Source organism: Pelecanus crispus, chromosome 1 (assembly GCF_030463565.1).
Source record: "Pelecanus crispus isolate bPelCri1 chromosome 1, bPelCri1.pri, whole genome shotgun sequence".
NCBI classification, from domain to species: domain Eukaryota; kingdom Metazoa; phylum Chordata; class Aves; order Pelecaniformes; family Pelecanidae; genus Pelecanus; species Pelecanus crispus.
Window position 1 is genome coordinate 81,649,950 of NC_134643.1, and position 23,446 is coordinate 81,673,395.

The 23,446-nt window shown below is 47.0% G+C and overlaps 1 protein-coding gene across 2 annotated transcripts in view; it reads left to right on the top strand.

Moving 5' to 3' along the window:
* The first annotated feature begins 1,263 nt into the window (after nucleotides 1-1,263).
* The window catches only part of ETV6 (ETS variant transcription factor 6), a 141,228-nt gene continuing 119,045 nt past the window's right edge, over nucleotides 1,264-23,446 (top strand). For both annotated transcript variants that reach the window (XM_075721278.1, XM_075721285.1), the window contains exon 1: nucleotides 1,264-1,369. In XM_075721278.1, coding sequence (XP_075577393.1) covers nucleotides 1,337-1,369 — 33 coding nt within the window. In that variant the 5' untranslated portion in view covers nucleotides 1,264-1,336. The remainder of the gene's footprint in view (nucleotides 1,370-23,446) is intronic.

The window sequence follows — 23,446 nt, forward strand, 5'->3', positions numbered from 1 at the left end:
TGACACAAGGCCCCCCCGCAACCTCGGAGCTACGTGCGACCCGCTCCGGGACCTAAGCACGGGCAGGGCCCGGGGCTCCCCTCGCCGGCTGTCAGGCGGCCGTCCTCGGCTGCGGGGGGGGGGGGGGGGCGGCGACCTCCCGCTCCCCGCCTCGGTCCCTTTGGCTTTGCAGTCCCAGGCCGGGGGCTCCGCGGGGCGGGGCGGGCTGTGCGGGGGGGGGGGGGTGGGGGTGGGGGGAACACGGGCCGGCCGTGCCCCCCCCGCGCCCCGGACTTCCCGTGCCCCGCGGTAACCCGAGCCTCATTTCCTGGTCGGGGCTCTTAAAGGGGCAGCCCCGCCGGTGGAACAAAGGCCATTGTGCTGCCCGCGGGCCGGCGCCCCCCCCACCCCGCCCGCCACCGCTGAAGGCCGGTACCGGCGCTACCGGCGCGCGGCGTTTAAAGGGCCCGCGCGACACCCCCCCACCGGGCACCCCGCGAAGTCAAATGACACTGAATAAGACGACAGGACCCGGCTGCGCCCTTCCAGCCTCCCCTCCGTTTTGGCCGGCCGGCCCGCAGCGGCACCCGAGGGCGCCGGCGGCTCGCCGCGCTCCCAGCCCGGCCGCGGGGCACGGCCGCCGCCCCGCCTTCGCCCCTCCCCGCCGGCGGCCCTGGCCCTTCAGGCCGGCGGCCGCCTCCTTGCCGGCGCGGCCCCTTTAAGGGGCGGTGCGGGGTTCCGGGAACCCACGTCAGTTTCGGCCCCGAAACTCCGGATCAATGAGCGGCGCGGGGCGGGGCGCAGCGCCCGGCCAGGCCCGGCCCGGGCCCCGCCGCCTTTCGGTTTCTCTCTTCCAGGAAGGAAAACACCGGCGGGGAGCGGGGCCGCGCCGGCAACGTCCGCCCCTCCCCCTGCCGCCTCCCCCCCCCACCCGCCCCCCCCCCAGCTCCCCGTGCCGCGCGCGCGCGCGCGCACCGTCTCGCACACGGAGTCGCACGGGCGGAGAGCGCGCGGTCACACGCAGGCACGCGCACACACGCACACACACACACACACACAGAGCCACAGGCGCGCGCGGCGGGGCAGGAGTGATCGCGCGCCCTCAGAGGAGCGGCGGCGGCGCTGAGGAGGGGACTCCGGCGGCGGGGCGCCTCCCCCGGGCAGCTCCGCGGGCCGCGCCCGCCGCCGGGCGATGGTGGCGGCAGTAACTTCCCCTTGAGGGGCCGGGCCGGGCCGGGCCGCACCGCGCCGCGCCGCGCCGCCGGGCCGGGAGAGGAGCGGAAAGTGGGGGAAAGCCCGAGAACTTCCCGTCCGCCCGCGCCCGCCCCGCCGGGCTTCGCCGTTTCCCTCCTGAGAGATGTCTGAGGCTCCTGCTCAGTGTTGCATCAAGGTAAAGCCCTGTCCGTCTGTCCGGCCCTCTGTCTGTCCGGCCCCTGTCAGCGCGGGACGCGCCCGCCGGCGCCTCGGGGCGGTGGGCGCTGTGTTTTGCCCGGGGTTCTCCAGACGAAAATAACTGTTTCTCCCCCCCCCCCCCCCCCCCCCCCGTGAAGGGCGGTCGCGGAGGGGGGGGTGTCGGGGTCCACCCGCGTTTGCGGGGCGCGCAGCCCCCGCCGCGGCAGTCGGGAGCGCGGAGCTGCCGGCGGGCGGGGGGGGAGGCGGCAGGCGGACGCGGGGACGCGGCTCCCGTCGGTTGTCAGCGCCCTGCGCCTGCCCCGGGGGGACACGCACCGCACAGCCGCCGCCGCCGGGATTTCGCGGCGGGGCTCTCCGCGGCAGGAGCCGGCGGCGCGCTGGGCGCTGGAAACGGAGCCCCGGAGCCCAGCCCGGCCCGGCCCGGCCTGGCCTCCCGCGGGGCTGGCTGCCCGCCGTCCCCCGCCAGCAACTTCGCAGAAAGTTTCCTGCCCTCGGGGAGATGCAGCCGCTGCTGCTTCTTCCACCAACGGTGGGTTGTGGGGCTTTCTTTTCACTTTTTGCCCTTTCCCCCACCCCCCTTTTTTTTTTTTTTTTTTTTTTTTTTTTTTGTAGTATGCATGCTGCTGTTATTTATTTTTAGTCACTGCGTTTACTGGCATCGCTTGCCCGTCAGCAGGTAGGGGAGCCAGGGCTGCGGCAGCCCGGCCCCACTCTGCCAGGGCCCGGGGGATGCGTTTCTCTGTGGCTCGGCCCGTTGAAGAAGAAGGGGTTTGCCCCGTGAAGTTTCTCGTTTTAAGTGGAGGCAGTATAAAGCTGAGACAATAGAAACAAAATTCAGTTTCCTTTTTTGTCCAGGCCCTTCCTATCTAGCAGCCCGCTAGAAATAGTGCTTTCCTCTCGCCTTCCCTCACCCCTTGGTTTTGTTTCAATTATGCATTTTCTTTAGAAGTCACTTAACCCTGTTGCCAGCCTGGAATCTCCCTTCCGCTCGCAACTAACTCTGTCCGAGTAAGAGTGCTTTAGCGGTTGTCTCTCCCTGCCTGGAAGGAAAAGGTGACTTCCAGGCTCTCTAAGGGGAAGAGCTTGGAATAAACACTTATTTATTCAGCTTAAAAGCATGATGCTTTTTTGTTTGCTTGTCCCGTGCGTGTGTGTATATGTTTATGGTGGGAGTCTTACATTCTATACGGTGTGACCGCAATTTGAAAACTTCTGGGTGTATTTTCTCTTGCTGAGTTAAATGCATTTGGGCCTGTGTCCCGTGAAGTCTTGTGGCTTAGAGGGTCTAGTCTGACTTTTCATAACACAGACGGACAAATTGGATAACAGGGTATTGTATGCATGTTGCAGTATAGCAAAATGCTAATGGAGGCAAAATGTGTACAATTAACTAAGCAGATCCCTATATATAAACTGAAATATAACTACTGTTTTTTCTAGTAAACCCTGTGGAAAGGTAGGATGTGTTCTCTGGACAGAAGAACACGAATGTCACGGAAAAAGTAGCGTCATATAAGTTGTGTTTCATTGTTTTCGACGTGTCATTTTGAAAATACAAGGCTTACTTCTGCTCTTGCTGAAGTTAGCAACAAAACTACTGTTGATTTCAGGAACAGTAAAACTGGTCCTTCTCTAACCTCACTGAGGTATGTTAGAGAGTCATACTGTAAGGGATCAAGTACATAGCAGGAGAGATACAAGCAAACATCTGTTAGAATCTTGAAATGATTAAGTGCCAATTTTTCATTATGTTTAGAGCAAGTGGGAAACTGATTTTTTTCTTTTTCTTTTTTCTTTTTTAAGTGACTTTCTAAACATCGTGGTCTGAACTTATTTTTTAATGTGTGATTTGTTTTTTAATGTGTGATTTGTTTACATGCTGACCCTTGTAGTTATCTTTGTCAAAAGACAGAAACTACTGTTGTTGGCTTGTCTGTTGGTGATTATTTTAATAGCTTCAAATATAGAAAGTACATATTTTCAGACAAAAATGTGAATTTCAAATGATAGCATTTCATCACCACTTGAACCATTCTGGGTAACTTTCTCTTCAGTTTTTCTAACTACCATTGTTTTTGGGACGCTTGTTTCAACCAGGCAGAGTTAAAGGTGGTTGTGATCAGCATGTGGATTTAAGAGGAGTTGTTTAAATGGTAGTGTGATTATACAAGTACGATCGATTATTTCTTCAGCGTGCTAGTCCAGCTCACGGCACAGAGCGTGAGGTCGAGGCAGTGGAGCAAGCTCCGCACCGTACTCAAACTTCGCTGCTAAGCTGCTGTGTTGTTCTGAAAAGTAGCCAAGTATTGTGCTGCGAGGGTGTTGCGGAGTTTTATTAGGAGCCTGTGAACTGGAAGCGGTGGTGCTGGTGGATATATTTTGGTTGGGTTTTTTTTTTTCCCCCCCTCTTCCCCCTCTAACTCGGGGCAAGGGTGCATGCAGTAAATACTGCAGCAGCTGGGGGGATGAACCACGGAAAGCTTCAGGCAAGGGAATGAAGGCTAGTGCTTTGTTTATGCCCGAGCTGCTCAGTGCACAGTCTCCCTGTCTCACCTTATTAAAGAAGCACCCTAACAAGACTTAGGAAAACTTTGAGGAGGTGAAGTTTCAGTATTATATTTAGCTACTGGTAATCAATATAAACTTGCAGTAATATCTCAGTTCATGTCAAGTACTTATCAGTATGTATGTGTGATTGTATATTGACATATGTTTGCTTTGCGGCAAGTATGTGTGCTTACTTACATTAACTCTTTCTCCGAGAGAGGATAAATATAATGCTAATATCCTGATCTTGCCAACACTTGTGTATGTGCTTGCCTGGCTGATGGCAAGCAGACCCGTTGTGGCAAGGAAGCTAAGTGTGTGCGTAAAGAGTCTAAAGCTGCAGAGAGAAGTCATTGCTGGAGTTTAGAAAATAAGATCTTGGGGGTCAGAGATGAGCGTGAAGGTTAGACCCTCAGTGTTTGCTACAACTCGGAGCATCGGTGTGTTCTCTGTGTGAGCCGATAGGCTTTGGGCTTGTGGCAGACTCTAGCCTGAGAGGGCCTGAGGGCTTTGACTCCGAGGTGTATTGGGAAGGGACATCTGGTGTGGTGGTTGTATTCAGACACTTTTTTCATCCCAGCTATTGGGATGTCTACGTTGGTTGTAAACCTGTTCCTCTGATCCTGAGCCATAGCAGTTAGCTGATTATATTATTGTAAATACTGCCACGACGTTGGCACTCATTACAGTATTGGCAAGTGATCCTTATGGCCTCACCTCTCCTCCCCCAGATGGGAGAACTGAGGTACAGGGAGAGTGTAAACAACTTTGCAAAGGCTTATATGAGAGCAGAAGCTCAAAGGGAGACAGGACTAAAAGTTTAGACACAGGTGATGATTTTTGTGATTAAGGTCCATGTGGTGATGAGTTCTGTTTAATACCTCACCTGGAGCTTTCTGATTATGAGGATATCAAATTTTTTTTTTCCTGAAATTAGAATACCTTGGGAATATCACTGTGGTGTCACATGGAGGCTCAAAATTCAGCAGGCAAATAGAAGGGTCCCAAAGGGTGCAGTTTAATTTGTTTATTTTCCTTTTTATAAATCTGGCACTTTCAGTTGCTTGGTCTGATTTACCATGGCACCGTACAAACAATTGTGCTGGCACAAGTGTGGAGTTGCGGGGGAACTAGAACTGGGAATATGGGGGTGCGTGTGGGGGGAATCAGCTGCTTCAGATCTCCCAGACCAGGGCTTCTCTGAGCCCAGGCTCCCTTGTGTGTGCCTGGCTGATGCTTGAGCTGAGAGTGCTTTCTGTGGGCAGCACTGAAGGCACGGAGCCTTCCTGTGAGTTGGGTTCACAACTGACTCCAGTGGAGATTTTGGGCAGCTGTACGCTGGTGGATGCGAGCGCTTTCTCTTGCAGTGAGCTGTACGTAGTGGCCCTTGTGATTGCATGGGCACCACAGGAGTCGGCACAGAACTCTGTAGCTCAAGGACTTGTCTCACTGCTGCTTGTTTTAGATTCGAGGATATACTTTGTAATCATTTAAAAAAAGAGTGGAAAAAAAACCCTGATCATGTAAGCTGAAGGGCAAAGATTCAGCATAGCGTTTGAGCTTTCAATCTTAACTGGCTTCCCCAGATTTACTTAATTTTTAAGTAGTGCTTTATGTCTCCTGGTACTTCATTGATGCTGTTTTTGCAGAGAGCTGTCTCCCACTGAAGGCATCCCAGGCTGAGGGACTGTTCAGTACCATGCAGCCAGAAGTCTGTTACCCTTAACCAAGGCTGAGTATCTGTTAGTGCAGTGTATGTTCCTTGATGTTTATTAGGGAACTTGTATACTAGGAGGAGGATCCTTCTTCTGTTAGTGTCAATGACAAAACTCTCATTACGTTCAGTGGGTGTAGGATTGAATGGGAGCAGACCATTGTTTAGAAGTACATACTATTTAACACCTGATTAATCACTTAACTCCTTGGCACCAGCTAAATTTAATCCTCTGAAGCAAAATTTTACTGACACTGCCCCAATTAAACACTGGTCATTACTATTCACTGTGTCATTACAGGTGAAGTCAGTTTCCTGGGAGGCAACCCATTAAAACAGCAGCCCCGATCTGAAATGCCCCAATTAAACAGAGGATACTTTAATGATAATTTTCATGCATATTACACCTTGCATCTCAAAGTGCCTTTTGGAGGGAGGTGGCTGAGCAGCGCTCTGCTGATAGAAATGGTGATAAGCAGGAGATGAAGTCTTGCACAGTTACACAGAAGTGAGGTTCCTGCCTTTTAGAAAAGTTATTTGGGTCCTTGAGTGCTTACCGGTGATAGCTTGCCTTCTAAAGTCTTCTGACAAAAGGTTTCCTAATAACATGCTTACTGTGAGAGAAAAAAGAGCTAAGGCAACCTGTGTTTTTGGCCAGTAGTGTGGTTCCGACCTAGACTCCAAAAATTGGCTAATTTGGGTTTTTTTGCATGCGTTTGTTTTGGAGTATTTGTGGTTCAGTGCCTTTAGCTGGGCATCCCCGGAGCGACAGCAATTCAAAAGCAAGTGCTTCTGAAAATGTTTGCTTTGGCCTTTGCTTTCCCTATCTGTGAAACAGGCATAAAATAATAATGAACTTACCTCTGCAGGGCAGTAGTGAGGCTTGGTATTTGTAATGCAGCATGGAAACAAATTGTGTATATTATTACAGAAATCAGTGACAGAGTGATCTGATTTGTTCCTGGCTTTTTAGTTCACACGGTGTTTGGAAGCAGGGGGGTGGGGGTGTGGTTGCTTGGCTGTTGGCTTTTTTGGTAGGGGCCACCTACCTCTGAGCAGCTGGAGAGAACAAGATATTACTGCTTCACCATGTTCCTATGGCTGGAGCAGCCATGCGCGGGCAGGGTGGTGTTTCTGTGCCCACAGCCCGTGTTGAACTTGGCTTTGGGAGAGGCAGGCACGTGGTGCAGGCATAGCTGTTCTGACACAATCTCGCTCCTGGCCCAGGGCAGGAGCGCCTGGGAGGGACGGCAGCCAGATGTGGCTGCCAGAGCAATCCCTGACGCCTTCCCCTGACCACTGTCCTTCCCAGGGCTCCCTGAAGCTGAATGCAGAGCAGGCTGCATACTTGATTGTCCCAGGTGTTATTTTTTTCCTGAGGGTAGGAGGGCATCCCTCTCTTGTTAGATCAGATATGCCTTCATCATCTGACAAGGGAGGACCTGCTGGCAAAGGCAGTGGCTAGTGGTCAGCTGCTAGCATTGTCACAACAATTAATTTTTAGGTCGCAATGTGTCCCTGTGCTTCTGAGGGAAGGGACCACCCAGGACAACAGCCCACAGGTGGGATGTTCCGCTAGGTGATGGTGAAGAAGCCAAACTGAGCCCAGGTACGTGCTCGGGTTCAGCCTGAGCAGAGACCAGACAGGCCACCAAAACTCCTGTGCATTTAACAGCATAGTTGTGGCAATCAATTCCTACTATCGTGGGCTATTTTTTTAGGTCTACAACCCAAGCCAAATTTAGACCATATTGGTTCTGGTGTTGCTGAGTTGTCTTCAGGCAGTGTTTTGTTGGAGCACAGAGGACAGCTACTCCCTTTATCTACTTCTTTAGTAACATGTGGAACTCAAGCCAAGATTATACTCTGTGCGCCCCCCTGCCCCCCCCCCCCCCCCCCCAAAGCCACTGCTGGCAGGAAAATAAATGCAGAAAACTCCAGCTGAAGTTGAACTTGTTTATGGAACGTCTGGAGCAGCAGTAAATAAAGGATTTTGAAAGGAGTTAAGCTTTTCACTGATAGATGGTATTGCTTCTCTTCTATAATGCTACTGAGCTCCAGAGTGAACTGGGTATTGCAATTAAGGAAAGCTATAAATGATTCTTCATCTAAATGTTTTTCCAAAGGTTATTCCTTGTTAAGCCACATGCAGTTTCTTTGCTTCAGTGTTTTCTTGTGCAGTTTGCAAATACTGTCCTGGTTAAGACAGTCTGAAGAGAAAATGGGTATGAAAGAGAGAGAGAGATTCTCACTGCGGTATTTATGTTGGTGTTCTGTGGAATGTTTGCACACGGAAATAAATAGTGTTGTAAATAATTTTAAAAATGTGTGTAAAGCCAAGAGTAGCATTGGGTGTGACTTAGAGTTAAGTGTTAGTACAACTCCACAAAAATACTTTGAATGTGACAACTGGGCTTTACATGTTAAACTATTAACAGCTGGCTAATATTAAATCCAGAGTTGGAAGTTTAATTTTAAAATAAAATTAAATGTGGTTATAAATAGGAATGATGAGTGATTTCTTGGTGGTTTTTTGTTTTGGTTTTTGTCTGGTTTTGGGGGTGTTTTTTAGTCTGCTTTTGTTGTATGTGTTTTTTGGGGGTTTGTTTTTTTTTTTTTCTACCTAGCTCAGGTAGGGTCTGATCAAGCTTAGAAATTATTTGTTTTGAAAAGTCTTGAGAGTTTAATCTGCAGCAAACTAACTGGCATCTGGTAAAGAGTATCGTTAAAACTGATGGAATGCAGCAGAGAGTGAGATTCTTTATATAGTTTGAATTTCAACAGAGTATGGCTGAAGTGATTTTCCATTATGTCTTCCGTGGGATCCTCCAAAACATCTATTAACAGAAACTAGGAATGTTTTCTAAGTGGTATGGGATTCTGTGGAAATCCAGGAGCTTGGAGTTCTACCAGATAAATGAAACGTTTAATAAAAGTGCCAGAGATAGTAGTACTAGAATTGAGAGACAGATTTATCCAGTTAGTAGGGCCACAAGGCATTCAATATCTGCTAACTGCATTTTCCTTTTCTCTTTCTCCTTTTTTTTCCTAAAAAGGACTTCACATAAAAGTGGTTTCCGTCACTGATGGAGCACTGTGAAGCTCTGCTGATGTGCTTGGAGGTCAAACGGAGCAAACCCAGCATTACAGTATTGGGGAGCTCCTTCCCACTTTCTAGGAACTCATCTGAGCTCTGTGTTGGGATTCCCCCCTGTGACAGAAGTAATCCTTTTTTCTTCTGGTGAATTAGGACTGGAGATTGTTGTTTCACCATGTTCCCTCTTGAACAGTGAGTTCTCATCTTCCTGCCTGCCCTGTGCTTTAAGACGTGGGCAAAGTCAAGCCTTCTCAGACCTGTCCAGGAGCTGAGGTTAGAGGTGGTAGGGTGCAAGGAGCCGGAGGCTCTGGGGTGAGGGTGTTGGTCCCAGTCCTCACTGGAGGCTACTGGAAAAAACGTTCCCTGGCAGATGGGCCCTCCCTGCCACATCCGCGAGAAGCTGCTTGGATATTTCCAGTGGGCACCGTTGCACGAGACCGGCTGCATCTTGAAGCCTGCAGAGCGATGGGGGTAGCGCTGATGGGCCGTTGTCAGCTGTGCCACTGCCTTTCTACCATGGTGGCTCTGGTCTCAGCAGCCTCACCCCAACTCCTGAGGACCAGCTCCCTCCAGTTTAGAACACTGTTGTGCTGGGTCGGGCAGCCTGGTGTAGGCACATGTAGGTGCCAGGTGCCCCACTAGGGCTGTGCTGTGACTGTGGAGTGATGGACCCACCAGCTCCCGGGGTAAGGAAATGAAGGACTGAACTGTTTTCACAGAAGGATGAAGTTGCACTTGTTCCTGCGAAGTCCCAGGGTGCCAGGAAGGGCACCAGGTTGCAAGAACAGGAGTGCTGATGGGTGTAAAAGATATTTCTCAGTTGGCAGCCTGAGTGGTTGTGTCACCATCAAATGGCTTGAGCAAATGGGTTCTCTGGAAGAGGACTCAGGAAGACTGTGGGAGCGGCTTCCAGGGGAAGAAGGTTACAGGCTGTAAAATATTTCATGGCATGTGGCCTGAGATATGTATCACATGTTGCACAGTAAACACTGGCCTCAAAGACACTGAAGATAGTGTCTTAGCAAGCTACCTCACACCAGCTGAGTCATCAGAGCCATCCATGACTGACCATGCGCTGGCTTTTATTACCTCCCAACTGGGACAAATTACAACTTCTTTTAAACCTCAAAGTAAGAAGAGAGTGAATTAATAGCGTATGCACAGCCAATTAGCACAGCCAACTGAACCATGCTGACAGGCAGTGGCTGAGTGTTGCAGGCTTGGAGAAGTGGGCAGAAAGTGCAGTATTTTTTTTTCCTGTTGGTAGTTTTGAGTGAGGCTCTTTCATGGCTCTTCTGCTTAACAGAAACAGTGAGGTCTCCTTGAGCTGTTTGGTCCTGTTTGCTGACAGACCTCTCAGAACTGGTCTGGCAGCTGTGATCGTGTTTTAGGAAATTATTTGGATAGTGAATAAAAGAGAAAACTGAGCTCAGTTTATAAGTTGGGGTCAAATAAGCAAATAAAACTGTACTGGGAAAGGAGCAGGGAGTAGAATAGAAATTATCTGTATATTGCAGTTTGAATCCATGCCATGTATTGGTTCTGATTACAGCGTGCTTTCCTGACCACTAGGAAGATTTGTAGTGGCACCGAAAAAGATACAGAAATGAGCAGTGAAGTTGCCTGGGGAAATTTCTGTAGGAAGAGAAGCTACATTGCCTAGGACTCTTCGGCTTGGAAAGGAGACTGCTGAGGGAGGTATAATATATAAAATCACACAGTAGTGTAGTATGGGGAGGAGTTATTTCTGATAGTACGTAACTAGAGCAGGCAATGATATTACCAGCCAGCAGGATTAAAGCAAGTACTTCTTTCACCTGTGTTAAATTATGGAACTCACTGCTGCAGGTTGCTGTGGAGGCTAAAAGTAAAAATAGATTTTAAAAAGAGGGTAGAGGAATACAGGGATGATATTAAGCCTAACAGGCTGTATGTGCATGTGTCGCGGGGCATCCTATAATTATACTGGGGAAAGATTGCTTTTTCTGTCTGTTAAGCCTTTCCTGAAACAGAGACGACTTCTCTTCTGGGGATAAGATCCCAGGGAAGATACACTTGCTTTAATGACGTATAGTCATTCAGATGCTTCAGTGTAAAATTTTGCACCCTGGAAGGCTGGTCTCACGTGCTTATTAGTCTCCTCCGGATTGTTTCCTAAGTCTCAGCCCCAGCAGTCTTGATTTCAAGAACGCTAGTTAATTGTAAGTAGGAAGAGAGCTAAGGAAGAATTTGTGTCTGTGACTCGGAAAGATTTGTGAATTCTGGATTGCTAGGACTAGTGAGAGATTGGCTTTGTTGGTTTAATTACCCAGATTTAAATGAAAGAGGGGAAAACCTTCAGGGAATACGTGGAAGAGGAATTACAGATCAGCATTTGAAAAAGTGAAGTTTTCTGGTAATGGGGAAGATACATTGTTTGCTTCCAGGAGCCAAATGTGGGTTGACCTATGCTTTTCCAAAGGTCTCCCAGTTCCCATTATCACCCATGTGAAATGTGTTCCTGAAGTATTAACTCTTTTTCACATACACGACAAATGGTGTCCCTACCGGAGCTTGCAGCCGTGGGCATAAGAGTTGCTGCTTTCACTGCGTGGCCAAATGTTGCAAGCAGTCACTGAACTGTCTCACTCGCTAAGAAACAGACCTTGCATCACGCTTTGATTGTGATTACCTTTTTTTTTTTTTTAAATGGCAAACAGAAGAATGGATATACAAAATCAATTCCAGTATTGTTTTGCATATGTACTTTTTAGTTATTTTTTGTAAAAAGAGAGTGATTCACAGTGTTGGATAGCCATGAAAACATATTGATATGCAGCTAAATATGGCCTTTAACCTAAATTTAGTTCTCCTTTCTGCTAATCTATACAATGTGCACAAGTATCTATTTAAGTAATTGGATAGGCTCATACAGCTTTAGTTATGTTTTTGTTTTGGCAAATAACAAATTACTTTAGTTGCTGGATGATTGATTATTTTTTTTTTTTTTTAATATGCTGTTTATGACAGACTGCACTTGGCTTTGCAGTGAAATGTAATTATAAGTGTCGGCTCCCCCATCAAAGCCCTGGGCATTAAAATTAGTTCTTAAAAAAAAAAAAAAGTTTTGATAATTGTACTTGAAAAGGAAGTATCTGGTACATTTTGAGGTAATATTGCTTTATAAATAGCAAGCTTTTTTATTAAGGAAATGAAATATCTTTTTTTTAATTGCATTGATTCTTTCTTGTCATGCTGATCTAGTATTACTAGATTTTGCTCCCTCACCCCTGATTTTTATTTGTTGACTGGAGGAAGAAAACAAGCTTCCTGTTTCTGCAACTCCAAAGCATTTTCCAACTTTGGGTAAACGAGTCATTGTAATGAACTAATTGACTAAACTGAAAGAAGAAAATATTCTCTCTGTATCTGTTGCCAAAAGCTGGCTTGGCTCTTTGGCAGGCTCTGGCTCTAGGTGTATAATAGTGGGTTCCACAGGTTCGAATGGTTTCCCTTATGCTTTGGCACAAAGTTTTGTACTTGGGATTTACCTTTAAAATTATTTTCTGCTATTATAGTTATGACTGGATCTCAGTATACTTCAGTTTCACATTTCTTATGTTTTTTTTTTTTAAATGAAAAAAACCCCAACCTTAAAATGGAAATTTTAAAAGAAGTGGCTTAGAAAAATGATACATGTTTAGGCATAATGCCTTGGTGGATCTTGAATACAGTGCTTGTCAGAACCTCCTTTTGTCCTCTGCATGTTATCCTCTATACTGAGTTTTCATTTAATGCTTTAGTGGCGAGACCTATCTTCTTCAGCCACAGAGGGCTGAACCAATGGAAATCAGCTGACGTGAGGGGTATTTCTCCAGCTTAGCGTGAAGGTTTGGCTTTGCAAACAGGGGAAGCCATCATAGATGCAGAACAAGCCTCCTGGTTCCAAATGAAACCAAAACCCTTATGGCACTAGTGCTCCTGGAAAGAAAAGGCTCTGAAAAAACAGGTTTTAACTTGCATCCTGTAGTAGAGATGTCTGTGTGCTTTCTAGATACTCAAAAGTCCCCATTAGCTCAATGTTTTAATAAGTTTGTTGTCACAGTCAGTTCCGTGTGAGGTAGGGAACTAGGATTGCCCCATTTCACAGATGGGGAGCAGAGTGTGGATTCACGTAGTCTCTCAGTACCTGTAGCTGCAGCAAAATAATGCTGTGGTCTCCTTGGGCCCTCTCTGCCTTGCTGCCTATTTGCGACTCCCCCTCACTATTTGTTTGGCAGATGATACTGTGCTTAGGCTGGCCTGTCCCATCGCTCACGCTTGCCCTTCCTGCTTGCTGGGGTGAGAACCTCACAGTCCTACTGTGTGTTCCTAGGAGGTGAAGAGTTATGCCACCATCGCTTCAGCTAGTCCAGTTACAAGGTGCACTTAAATGCTGATGAAAGCGAGGGCTAGTTTCCTTCAGTCTAGACTGGAGTTTCCTAAGTCCCTGTCCATTTTCTATCAGTGGTCCACAGAGCACTCTGTCATATGCAAATTACTCATTCAGCTTTATGGGCCCTGACCTCCTTTTTATTGAAAAAGAGCAAAAACCTTCCCCCAAACAACTGAAGTTCTGTCACTTTCTTAATGTCAAGTAAAAAATAAACATAGGCAGACCTGGGTTGTCAGCGGGTGGTTGGCACAGTGGTGAAGAAAGTGTGAAAGCTGCGGATCGATGACATCAAGGTAGCTCCTTTGATGATTTGTGAACAGAGGACACTGAGCAGCTGGCCTGGAGTAGGGCTTGGTTTTAGAACATGTTTAAATTTAAGCATTATAGTGAGTACATGCATATTTAAATTTTCATCTTCTAAAGGAAAAAAAAAAAACCCCGACAAACCCCAAAATTAATTCAGGGAATGAATTAGTAGAGGTGGTTAGAATGATAACTTTTGGGGATGGAGGAAGTTCCATTTTTGGTTTGCTTTCCATGCAACACCTGAGAAACAGAGCCAGCCTGAACAGTCAGCAAAATTCTTCTTGCCCGTTCTTCAAATTACTTGCTCGCAAAAATGAATGGGTTGTTGGTGTCTATGCTTCTGGAAAGAAAATAATTACATATAATTGAAAAATAGACAATTTTTGTTCAGAATTTGTTCCTGTGGGTTTTCTAACAAAACTTTTTATTGTAGTCTTGAAAGCTCCAATAAACTGGTCGCCTGCAGGTTTTTCTAGACACATGCCGGTGGTAGTAAGAGTCCAGGTGAGCAGTTGTGCACTTCAGGGTTGGAGCTTCTGTCTTGATTTCCATCAGAGCTCCGAGAGTATGCTGCTCTCAGCCCCTTTGCACCCACCTTCACAGCCAGACACAGAGAAATTTGAAGATATTCAGTACTGCTGCAAGATGCGAGCTTTGACATGGGGTGGCTCTCCATGCCTATGTAGACAGGGAGCTGTCTGAGCCGAACAGAGATCGGGTACCTGTATTTCTGTACACCTACTCTAAGCTTTGGGACTGGAGGTTAGTGGAGGAAGGAAAACAGGAGCCAGGGAAATAGGGTGGGATTGAGAGTGAAGGAATTAAGAAGTGAGAGGGAAGAGTTTGCCGTGGCAGCAACTGGAAGCAGCTAGGCCCATTGCAGACGCCTGTGGAAATTATAAAAATTTGCTTTAGAGGGTCATGAGAGGCAGAGGCAGGGAGAAGCTGAATTGGAAAGGGTTATTTCTCATTGCATGGGAACAAGGAGGATCAGATGGAAGCATCCAGCAGTTTTACTTCCCAGGGGGAAGTATGTTTTCACACAACATGCAGTGAGGTTACTGAACTTACTGCCAGGAGATGTAATGTAGGGCCAAACAGGCAATGGGTTTCAAAAGACAGTTCATACTAGATGGATCTATTTGGGACCATTAATTGCAAAGATACAGCTGCAGTCCTTGGCTCAGAAAGCCCCTAACCTGGGGTTGCTGGGGGAGTGTGCAAGGGAGAGTTTATTCCTTGTGCTCTTACCCGGAGCATTTCCTGCTGGATGTAGCTGGAGATGTGCTACTAGCTTAGACAGACCTTTGGGCAGACCAGAACTACTGTGTTTTTCCATTTTCATTTAGGGCTTTCATACTTTGGTGCTGGGCTCTCTACAGATGCCTCTGACAAGTGGAAAAATAACAGTTGAGAAAACCTCTCATGTGAATCAGACCTTCTGCTGTGTTTCTTGGTCTTGTTGTGACGTTTCCTCAGCAGAGGTAACCTGACCATCTGAAATTCATGAGACGAATATTCTTCAGGTTATGAAGGACTTCTCAGTGAATTTTGTTTGGGAAAATTCTTGGGGATTTTCCTGTCCTTGACTCTCCTCTTGGGCTGTGACGCCATTTATTGGCGTAAAGTGCCCTGACCTATTTTATTTCTCTGGGTTTTTCCCAAGATTTGGCTGACAGAGGGTGGAAAAAATAATTAGATTCTTAGATAATTCAAATGCTACGTGCTGTGTCAGCCGCACCTCTTCTGATGGCTGATAAGAGACAAGTGAACACAGTTCCTTGCAAGACGAGGATGCATTTGTTTGGATGGCACAAACACGTAACCACATGACTGTGTGGCTGATGAACAGGTGTTCTACAATACAGGGACAATTCCAGCACTTCCATTAATTTATTCCATCAGCATGCCTGAAACCTGCTTTGGAGTGATTATCTTGATTTGATAGTTCAATCTCTTTGCCTTTCAATCCCTGACTCTTCTTTTCAAGTTCCTAATAGCTGAGAAAATTGAGGAAGAAGTGTTGTTTACTGAGTGCCCAGACTTCATTTTTCTACATATAACAATTAAGAAATGAGTAAGCCAGCAGACAGGACCTTCTTGTTGGACCCTGTGTATACCAAATATTTTCCTTCAGTGCAAGTTGAGCTGTTTCTCAAACCATCCTTGTCCCGCACTAATGCGGTTAGTGAGCAATTAGAACTAGAAAGGTGAGCTAGCTAAAAAGAAAAAAAAAAAAAAAACCCAACAAAAAAACCCCTGCAAATGCTTGGGTGTTCTTTACCAAGCCCCACATCTAGAATGGTGTCCTACTGCAGGCAGATACCATAGCAGCTTGCTCTCACATGGTACATACTTGCCTGTCTTTAGGCTGAAGTTGGTTGTGACGCCTATGCTGCATAATCTGCTCACCTTTAACTGTTTCCTGAGGTCCTGTCCCACTGCACCAGCTTGGACGGTCCCTCTGGGGACAGGCTCTTGCTTCGCTGTTCCCAAGTGCTGGCTATAGAGCCTGAGTGCGTGAAGATATTATACTCACTACCAACAGAGTAAAACAGAAGCAGAAATTCCCAAAAGATGCTGATAGCTGAAGGAATTCTGTTTTCCCAGTGTTAAACACAAGGAAGTTAATTTTAACTTTCATACAAAAGTGAATTACAGTATGTCTGTGTACCACATGCAGAGTCTCAACATGCACTTTCCTAACCCAGTGTGCAAGCACAGCAGTAACACGATCCTGTGACCAAGGACTGTATTATTTGCCCAGGTTTTGTAGATCATCTTTGATTTCTTTCTTACTGATATCCTAGCTGTTTGCACTCAACTGCTTAACTCCTAATTTCCCACTCAGGCTTTGGGTATTGGTGTGGTTCATGGTGGTACAGGAGTGGGTGCTGGAATGCCATCTGTGGACAAATGAACAGTTAACAATGCACTCTTGGATGCAGCCCTCGTTTTAGTCTGGTGAAGCAGGGCTAAATTTTTTCATGCCTGCCTTTTCCAGGCCTCAGCCTGCTCCCTTCTCACATTTCCAAATGGATAGCCTATTCGTTCATGCACAGTCACCATGCTGTGTCTTCCTTCAGGTTTGTACCTCAAGTTTTACCTTGCATTTCACACGTTTGAAGCCACAGTCCTTAAAAGTGGTGGTGACAAGGCTACTGGGAAAACACAGCCCTTGGAGATTGTGAAGTCCATTTGTTCTTCAAGTCACTTGAAATCAGAGCTAAATGATATACCTAGTTTTAGAAAGCAGCAGTATTCTATTTGATCTTGTCCTTCCAGTGGAAAAAAAGGCGAGGGTTTGATAATCTATATAGCAGTACAGTGGTAAACTTGGAGTGATTTAGACCGTTAATGGAAAGTACTTTAACTTTGATTTCTTAACAGTGTGTCAGATGAAAGGATAATCTTAGCCTGTCTGATTTCCCATTGCTGCTGGCTTGCATAGCATCTGCCTAAAATGAAAAGGCAGCACACAGATCCCAGTGTGCAAACGTAGCAGGCTGCTCGTGTGGCCAGGTCGTTAACTTCCTTCCCTCTATTTCTCCATCTCAGGTCTTGCTGCTGTCCATTGTTAATTATTCTGGCTGTGGGCTTGTTAAGAAGCCCTGAACGCCAAGCATTTTTCCAGGCACAAGTAATTTGTGCAGAGATGTTTATTTTTCCCATGGCTAACTAGTGTCTAGCCTTCTCCTGTTTTGCCTCTTACTTGTATGCTCTGTCATTTCCCTTTTAACAGGGTAAGGGTATTCTCCCTAAACTCTGCCCTATTTGTTGCTGTAAAGTGCATGTAGGAGGTCACGGACTACATTGTCAGGCTATGCTATAACCTGTTTTCTTTTGAAGTACGCTGGGATTTGGCATCATAAGAGGTGAGGCTCTTTAAGCGTGCTATGAAGAAGAGTCCTGCTGAAGATAATAGGGAGGCAAGTGAAAATTGAGACTTGAGCAGGGGTCCTGTGTCTTCATCCTAGATTTAGCCTGCTAGTTCCTGAATTTTTCTATGGTATGGCTGTACGATACTGTCATACCATCCTTCCCTGCCTCCAGCAGTGTCTCTGTGAAGGAGTATTTGCCCATATCCAGCTTTGGGCTGACGTGAAGCTGGCCGCTTCTCTGCAGGTTTTTAACCATTCTTTAAAGGTGCAGTGTTGTTGTTTTGCTGAAGTAGTTTGATGACACTCTTAATTCAAGATAAGGTGGTAGCACCCTGAAAGATCTTGTCCCACCCTTCCCCTTCCTCCTCCCGTGGGCTGGCACAGATGTTTGGGCAGACGTGTGCTTGATAGGGCAGCAGATCTGGATTAAAATGGACAGCTTGTGCCAGCGCAAGGCAGAGCACGGTGTGGAGGTGGGAACGAGCAGCTGGGAACATGAGGAGGGCAGGGCACGCTTTTTCAGTGGCGGTGCCAGTTGATCTGGGATTAAAGCGTTGATGAAACTCAGAATAAAGCTTTAGCCAGATCTGTGTTACCTGACATCAGAACCAAAGCTTTTAAAGGTTCACGCCTACTTTCTTTACAAGAACTGTCCCTTTAGGCTAGACAGAGTAGCTACAGCAGAAGAGGTCACTGGTTCAGGAAAACATTGGTGGTTCTTGTGAGAAGCCATCTCTCCTTATGCCAGCAGACACCAGGATCTGAAGCAGCACAGTTTGCTCTTCTAGTGTGAAGGGTAGAGCTGTTGCCTGGAGGTCACGGATAGTCAAGGATGAGCCTTCTGGTATCAGTGTGAGGCCCTGCTGCTGTCATCTGCGGGCTTCCAACCGTGCTATGGCTTGCTTTGCATTTCTGAACGCACCTTGGCTGTGCTGTTTAGATTTAATTGTAGGAGAACGCTGCTTTAATAAAAGGAGGCACTTGTGCGTATTGAGTCTTCTGAGATAGGCTGAGAACACTGAATGCCAACGCCCCCACTTTCATTGCAAATTTATGCTGTTCTGTACCGCTGATGCTGACAGACAGTCTGGACCTGTTTAACCATGCAGCAAAGCGTGAAGCCTCTCTGGGTCAGGGGAGGAAGTTTGTCCCATGTGCCTAATGTGGAGGTCATTTCAGAGTTTCAATTATCTATTAAAATCATGTCCTCGAAACATGCAAACACAGAAATGGTACGTTCAGTCCATAAATGCTCTTCATGAGCTATGCTCGCTGCAGCTTTCCTTGGAACTTGGTATATATGCCCTGTATTGGATTTGGCATGAAAGGTATTTGTGGCATCCTTTCTGCAGAAAACTAGGCCAGTTCTTATAGATCTTGTTTTATTTTCCTTATGTCTTCGATGCTGGCCTTGTGACATGGTTATAAAAATACACCAGCCTGGTTCATATACTCATTGTCCTGGACAGGGAGGATAGGCTTGGGTTAAAGGTACTGTGTGGAGATACAGGAGGTTTTAGTTCAGTCACTGCTCTGCCACTGTGTTCTCTGTGACCTTGAAGTCATTTAATGTGATTGCCCGTCCATAAAGCATTAATGCCTAGCAAAGTGGAGTCAGATCACAGGTGGAAACTGTGCGTCTGTAGTACAAATAATAAATAATGATCTTGCCCTAACCCCTTGCTGGGATGATTAATATTACACGATTAGTGGCAGTAGGACCCAGGGTTTAACAGTACCAGGGTATAATTTTGGGTAGTTTGCCTTTTTTTTTTTTTTTTTTTTTTTGTTTAAAAACTTCTGGTTTGAACTCTATCTGAAGAACTCCTAAAGATACCAGTGTGTTGGTTGATGCATAAAAGGGGGCCTAAGCCATGGCTAGGATAATGAACTTGAAATTTAGTGAAAATTAATATCTGCACAGTTTAGAACTGCCAAGCTATCAGTTTGGTATTACCCCAGTGTTGTCAATTTGGGTAGATTTTAGTGAAATGGCTCCTTCAGGCTGATAGCAACTTAGATTATTGTTGTGGTGAAGACTTGAGAAATTCTCCTCCCTCCTCCAAAGTTACTTGAAAAACTAAAGAAACTTGTGCAGCTAAAGGAGGAAAGAACTCACTCTTAAACACCTAAGTAGTTACCAGCGATTATAAGACAATTATGTTTTATTGGACCTGATCTCTATGCTCCACTGAGTTCAAGAGGATTTGGCTGAAGCCTATATTGATAATGGAGCAAGAGATAACTGATAAGGGAAAACTCATTATTAGTCAGTGGCACTGGTCATAATGGAAGCTAGCCAAGAGACAGATTTTGTCACACAGGAGACATCGCTACTTTTAATTCATTTTCTGAAAGTTTGAACATGAGGGAAAAAGAATGTCTTTGGTTTAAAAAAAAAAAAAACAAACCTTTAGAAGTCTGGTCAGATTTCTAGGGATTTGTTAACAGCAATTTCAGTTTGTCTTTTAATTACTATTATTTTTTGTTTTGAGATACTCTCATACAAAGCAGAATGATTCAGCATGTCAGAACTTCATTCTTCATTTGTTTTTTCCTGACTCAGCTTGAGGAAGTTAGCTGAAACAACACATTCCCCTCAGAATACAGACAGTGTGTTTTCTAATAATGATAATTTCTGATTAGCAGATGATGGCACCAACAGCAACAAAAATAGGAAATGATGGTACGAAGTAGCACTTCTTGTTGGTTTTTGTTTTGGGTTTTTTGAAGGCCAGAGGGGCTGGTAAGAAGCCAGGAGTGGAGTCCCTTGCATCTCTTTAACCAATGTTTTACATCTTACCCATGATGCCTGCATGGCAGGCAGATAACAAACCCTCCAGGCTTTTTTTGTTCTTGACCCACCCACCCAGCTACCTGTCCATATCCCATGTCCAGTCTCAAGTAACACTGGTGACCGCCTGAAACTGTGCAGACACTGTATCTCTTGAGCCTGCATGATGTCTCTGACAGGCAGCCTGCTCGGGGAGAGAGGTGGCTCATTGACCATTCTTGCTCCCAAACAATGGGTAGCACTGATTCTGTTGCTTCTCTGCAGCTGCAAGAGGTGACTTGCTGTCTGATTACCTGTCTCCTCCCCTGCATCAGCTCAAGACTTTGCAACTTGAGGCTCAACAGATTTTGAGGCTGACCTTGCCCGGATGAGTCATCTCTTTGATGTGTGTGCACTGTTGATGGGAGAGAAAGGAGGCAGGGATGCTCACTGGCTGTGATACAGGGCTGCTTTCCACTGCCCTGTCTCAGTGCATCAGATGGAGGCGTCTTTTCCTCCCGAGCCTCTGCATTGCTGTACTGGGTTTGCGTGGCAAGGTTTTGGTAGCGGGGGGGCTACAGGGGTGGCTTCCGTGAGAAGCTGCTAGAAGCTTCCCCTATGTCTGATAGAGCCAATGCCAGCAGGCTCCAAGACGGACCCGCTGCTGGCCAAGGCCGAGCCAATCAGTGACAGCGGTAGTGCCTCTGGGATAACATATTTAAGAAGGGAAAAAAAAAACCCACCAGGACACAAACTGCAGCTGGAGTGAGGAGTGAGAATATGCGAGAGGAACGACTCTGCAGACACCGAGGTTAGTGGAGAAGGAGGGGGAGGAGGTGCTCCAGGTGCTGAAGCACAGATTCCCCTGCAGCTTGTGGTAAAGACCGTGGTGAAGACCCTGGTGAGGCAGGCTGTCGCCCTGCAGCCCATGGACGTCCATGGTGGAGCAGATATCCACCTGCAGCCTGTGGAGGACCCCATGCCGGAGCAGGTGGATGCCCAAAGTGGGCTGTGACCCTTTGGGAAGCCTGCGCCGGAGTAGGCTCCTGGCAGGACCTGGGGACCCGTGGAGAGAGAGGCGCCCATGCTGGAGCAGGTTTGCTGGCAGGACTTGTGACCCACGGGGGACCCACACTGGAGCAGCCTGCTCCTGAAGGACTGCACCCCGTGGAAGGGACCCACGCTGGAGCAGTTTGTGAAGAATGGTAGCCTGTGGGAAGGACCCACGTTGGAGAAGTTCGTGGAGGACTTGTCTCCTGTGGGAGGGATCCCACGCTGGAGCAGGAGAAGAGTGTGAGGAGTCCTCCCCTGAGGAGGAAGGAGCGGCAGAGGCAATGCATGATGAACTGACCGCAACCCCTATTCCCCGTCCCCTGCACCTCTTTGGGGGGAGGAGGTAGAGAAAAATCAGGAGTGAAGTTGAGCCCGGGAAGAAGGGAGGGGTGGGGGGAAAGGTGTTTTAAGATTTTGTTTTATTTCTCATTACCCTACTCAGTTTTGCTTGGCAATGAATTAAACTGATTTTCCCCAAGTCGAGTCTGTTTCGCCTGTGATGGTAATTGCTGAGTGATCTCCCTGTCCTTATCTTCACCCATGAGCTTTTTCATTATATTATTTCTCTCCCCTGTCCAGTTGAGAAGGGGAGTGATAGAGTGGCTTTGGTGGGCACTTGGCATCCAGAGAGGGTCAACCCTCCATAATTGCCTGCAAGCTGGAAAACTAACTGGGTTCACATACTGAGGAAGGGTTTGTATTCCCCCTACCTCCTGCAAAATGTAAAACATTCGGAATGTCTCTGACAAAAGTATGAAATTGGTGCAGGAGCTACTTCATTAGTTTGGTTGTCTGTTATCCACCTGTCTTCCATTCATCTGGCTATTATTTTGTTATCAGTTCCTTGTGTGTACTGTGATTGGAAGAAATCCCCATTTGTTGTTAAATCCCTTTCAGATTTATTTAAAGTGCTTGACTGTCTTGGTTGTGTCTCTTGTCCCATCTCAGAGATGTGATTTCCTCGTTCTTCTACCACCCCTCGCCAAACACTTTGCACCGTACAAAGGTACCTAGGTGCCAAGGTAGACTAGTAGCACTGTAGACCTGTTCAGCATGGACTGAATGGGTATCAGACAGTGAAGAGGTCCAATGCTAAATGTTTTTGTTCTCTTTAAAAAGGAAAGAAGCCTTAGCTAGAATACTTCCCTATGCACAGATAGCCATTAGCTCTTGGAACATTGTAATTACCAGAGGGAACTCCTAAATACCTGAAAGTAAGATTTTTTTTTTTTTTTGGGGGGGGGGGGGGGGTGGGGTGGGGTGGATACAAATTACATAAGAATGGAAAGCCTTGATTTAGAAATGTAGCTTCCAGACTAGTCCTGCTGAATGGCTGTGCATCGCCCTGCTTGCTTCTCTGAAATAAGTCCTGCCAGTCCTGCTGTGTTGCTGGTAGTGTGGACTCAGCTCTGTTAAGGGACAGTGGCTCTGACCTGATGGTTGGCTCCCATGGATTATTCCCTTCCTTTTTTCCTTTTCTAGGCTGAAATGGTCAATGTTTGCCACCTTGTTTGAGAACAGGCACTTTCCAAGCTGCAGCAGCTGTTTGTACAGAATCTAATCTTAAGTTATTTGAGCAGCTGGACAGAGGATTTTAGAGCTGGGCTTACTTAAGTTTCTGAGAGTCATTTTTGTTGGATCCATCCTTGAATTAGATCAGCTCAAGCAGTGTTATTGTGCAATTTTTACTCAGGACCAGTACAGTAGACAAGGAAAGGTGTGTGTATGTGTGTGGGAGGGTGTTTTCAGCCGCCCTGTAAATAATAATCTCCAACTCTTCACAGGTCGCGTCTTTCTTTCCTCTCCTCTTACTCCAAAAGATTGTTCCTGCATGTTTTTACTGGTGAGATGAGGTTTCCTCTGGAAGTTAGGTACCAATTTCAGCTTCACTCCGAAGCTTTATGAAAAGGTGGTTGAAATGCTGGGGGAGGGAGCTCCCTTTGAGCGTCTTCCCTTGCCTGCAGGGTATCCCTGTGAAGAACTGCTGGTTCTTAAATGCCTCGAGAAAGGGAGGGGGATAAGTTCCTAGAAGAGTTTTCTTTCCCCGAGGGACCCCTGAGGAATTTTGCTTGCACTTGTAGCCACTTTGCGGTGAGTACAAATGCACCTCACTCTGCATTTCTTGGAACTGGGGCTCACTCACCACTTACATCTCAAGTAGTGGTGCTGCATGTTTTTGTGTACCCCTCCTAGCTCTACAGTCCTGCAGTTGTGGTGGATTTTTGGCCACCCGTGGTTTGAAGCAGAGCTGCTGAGGACTCTGTGCGTG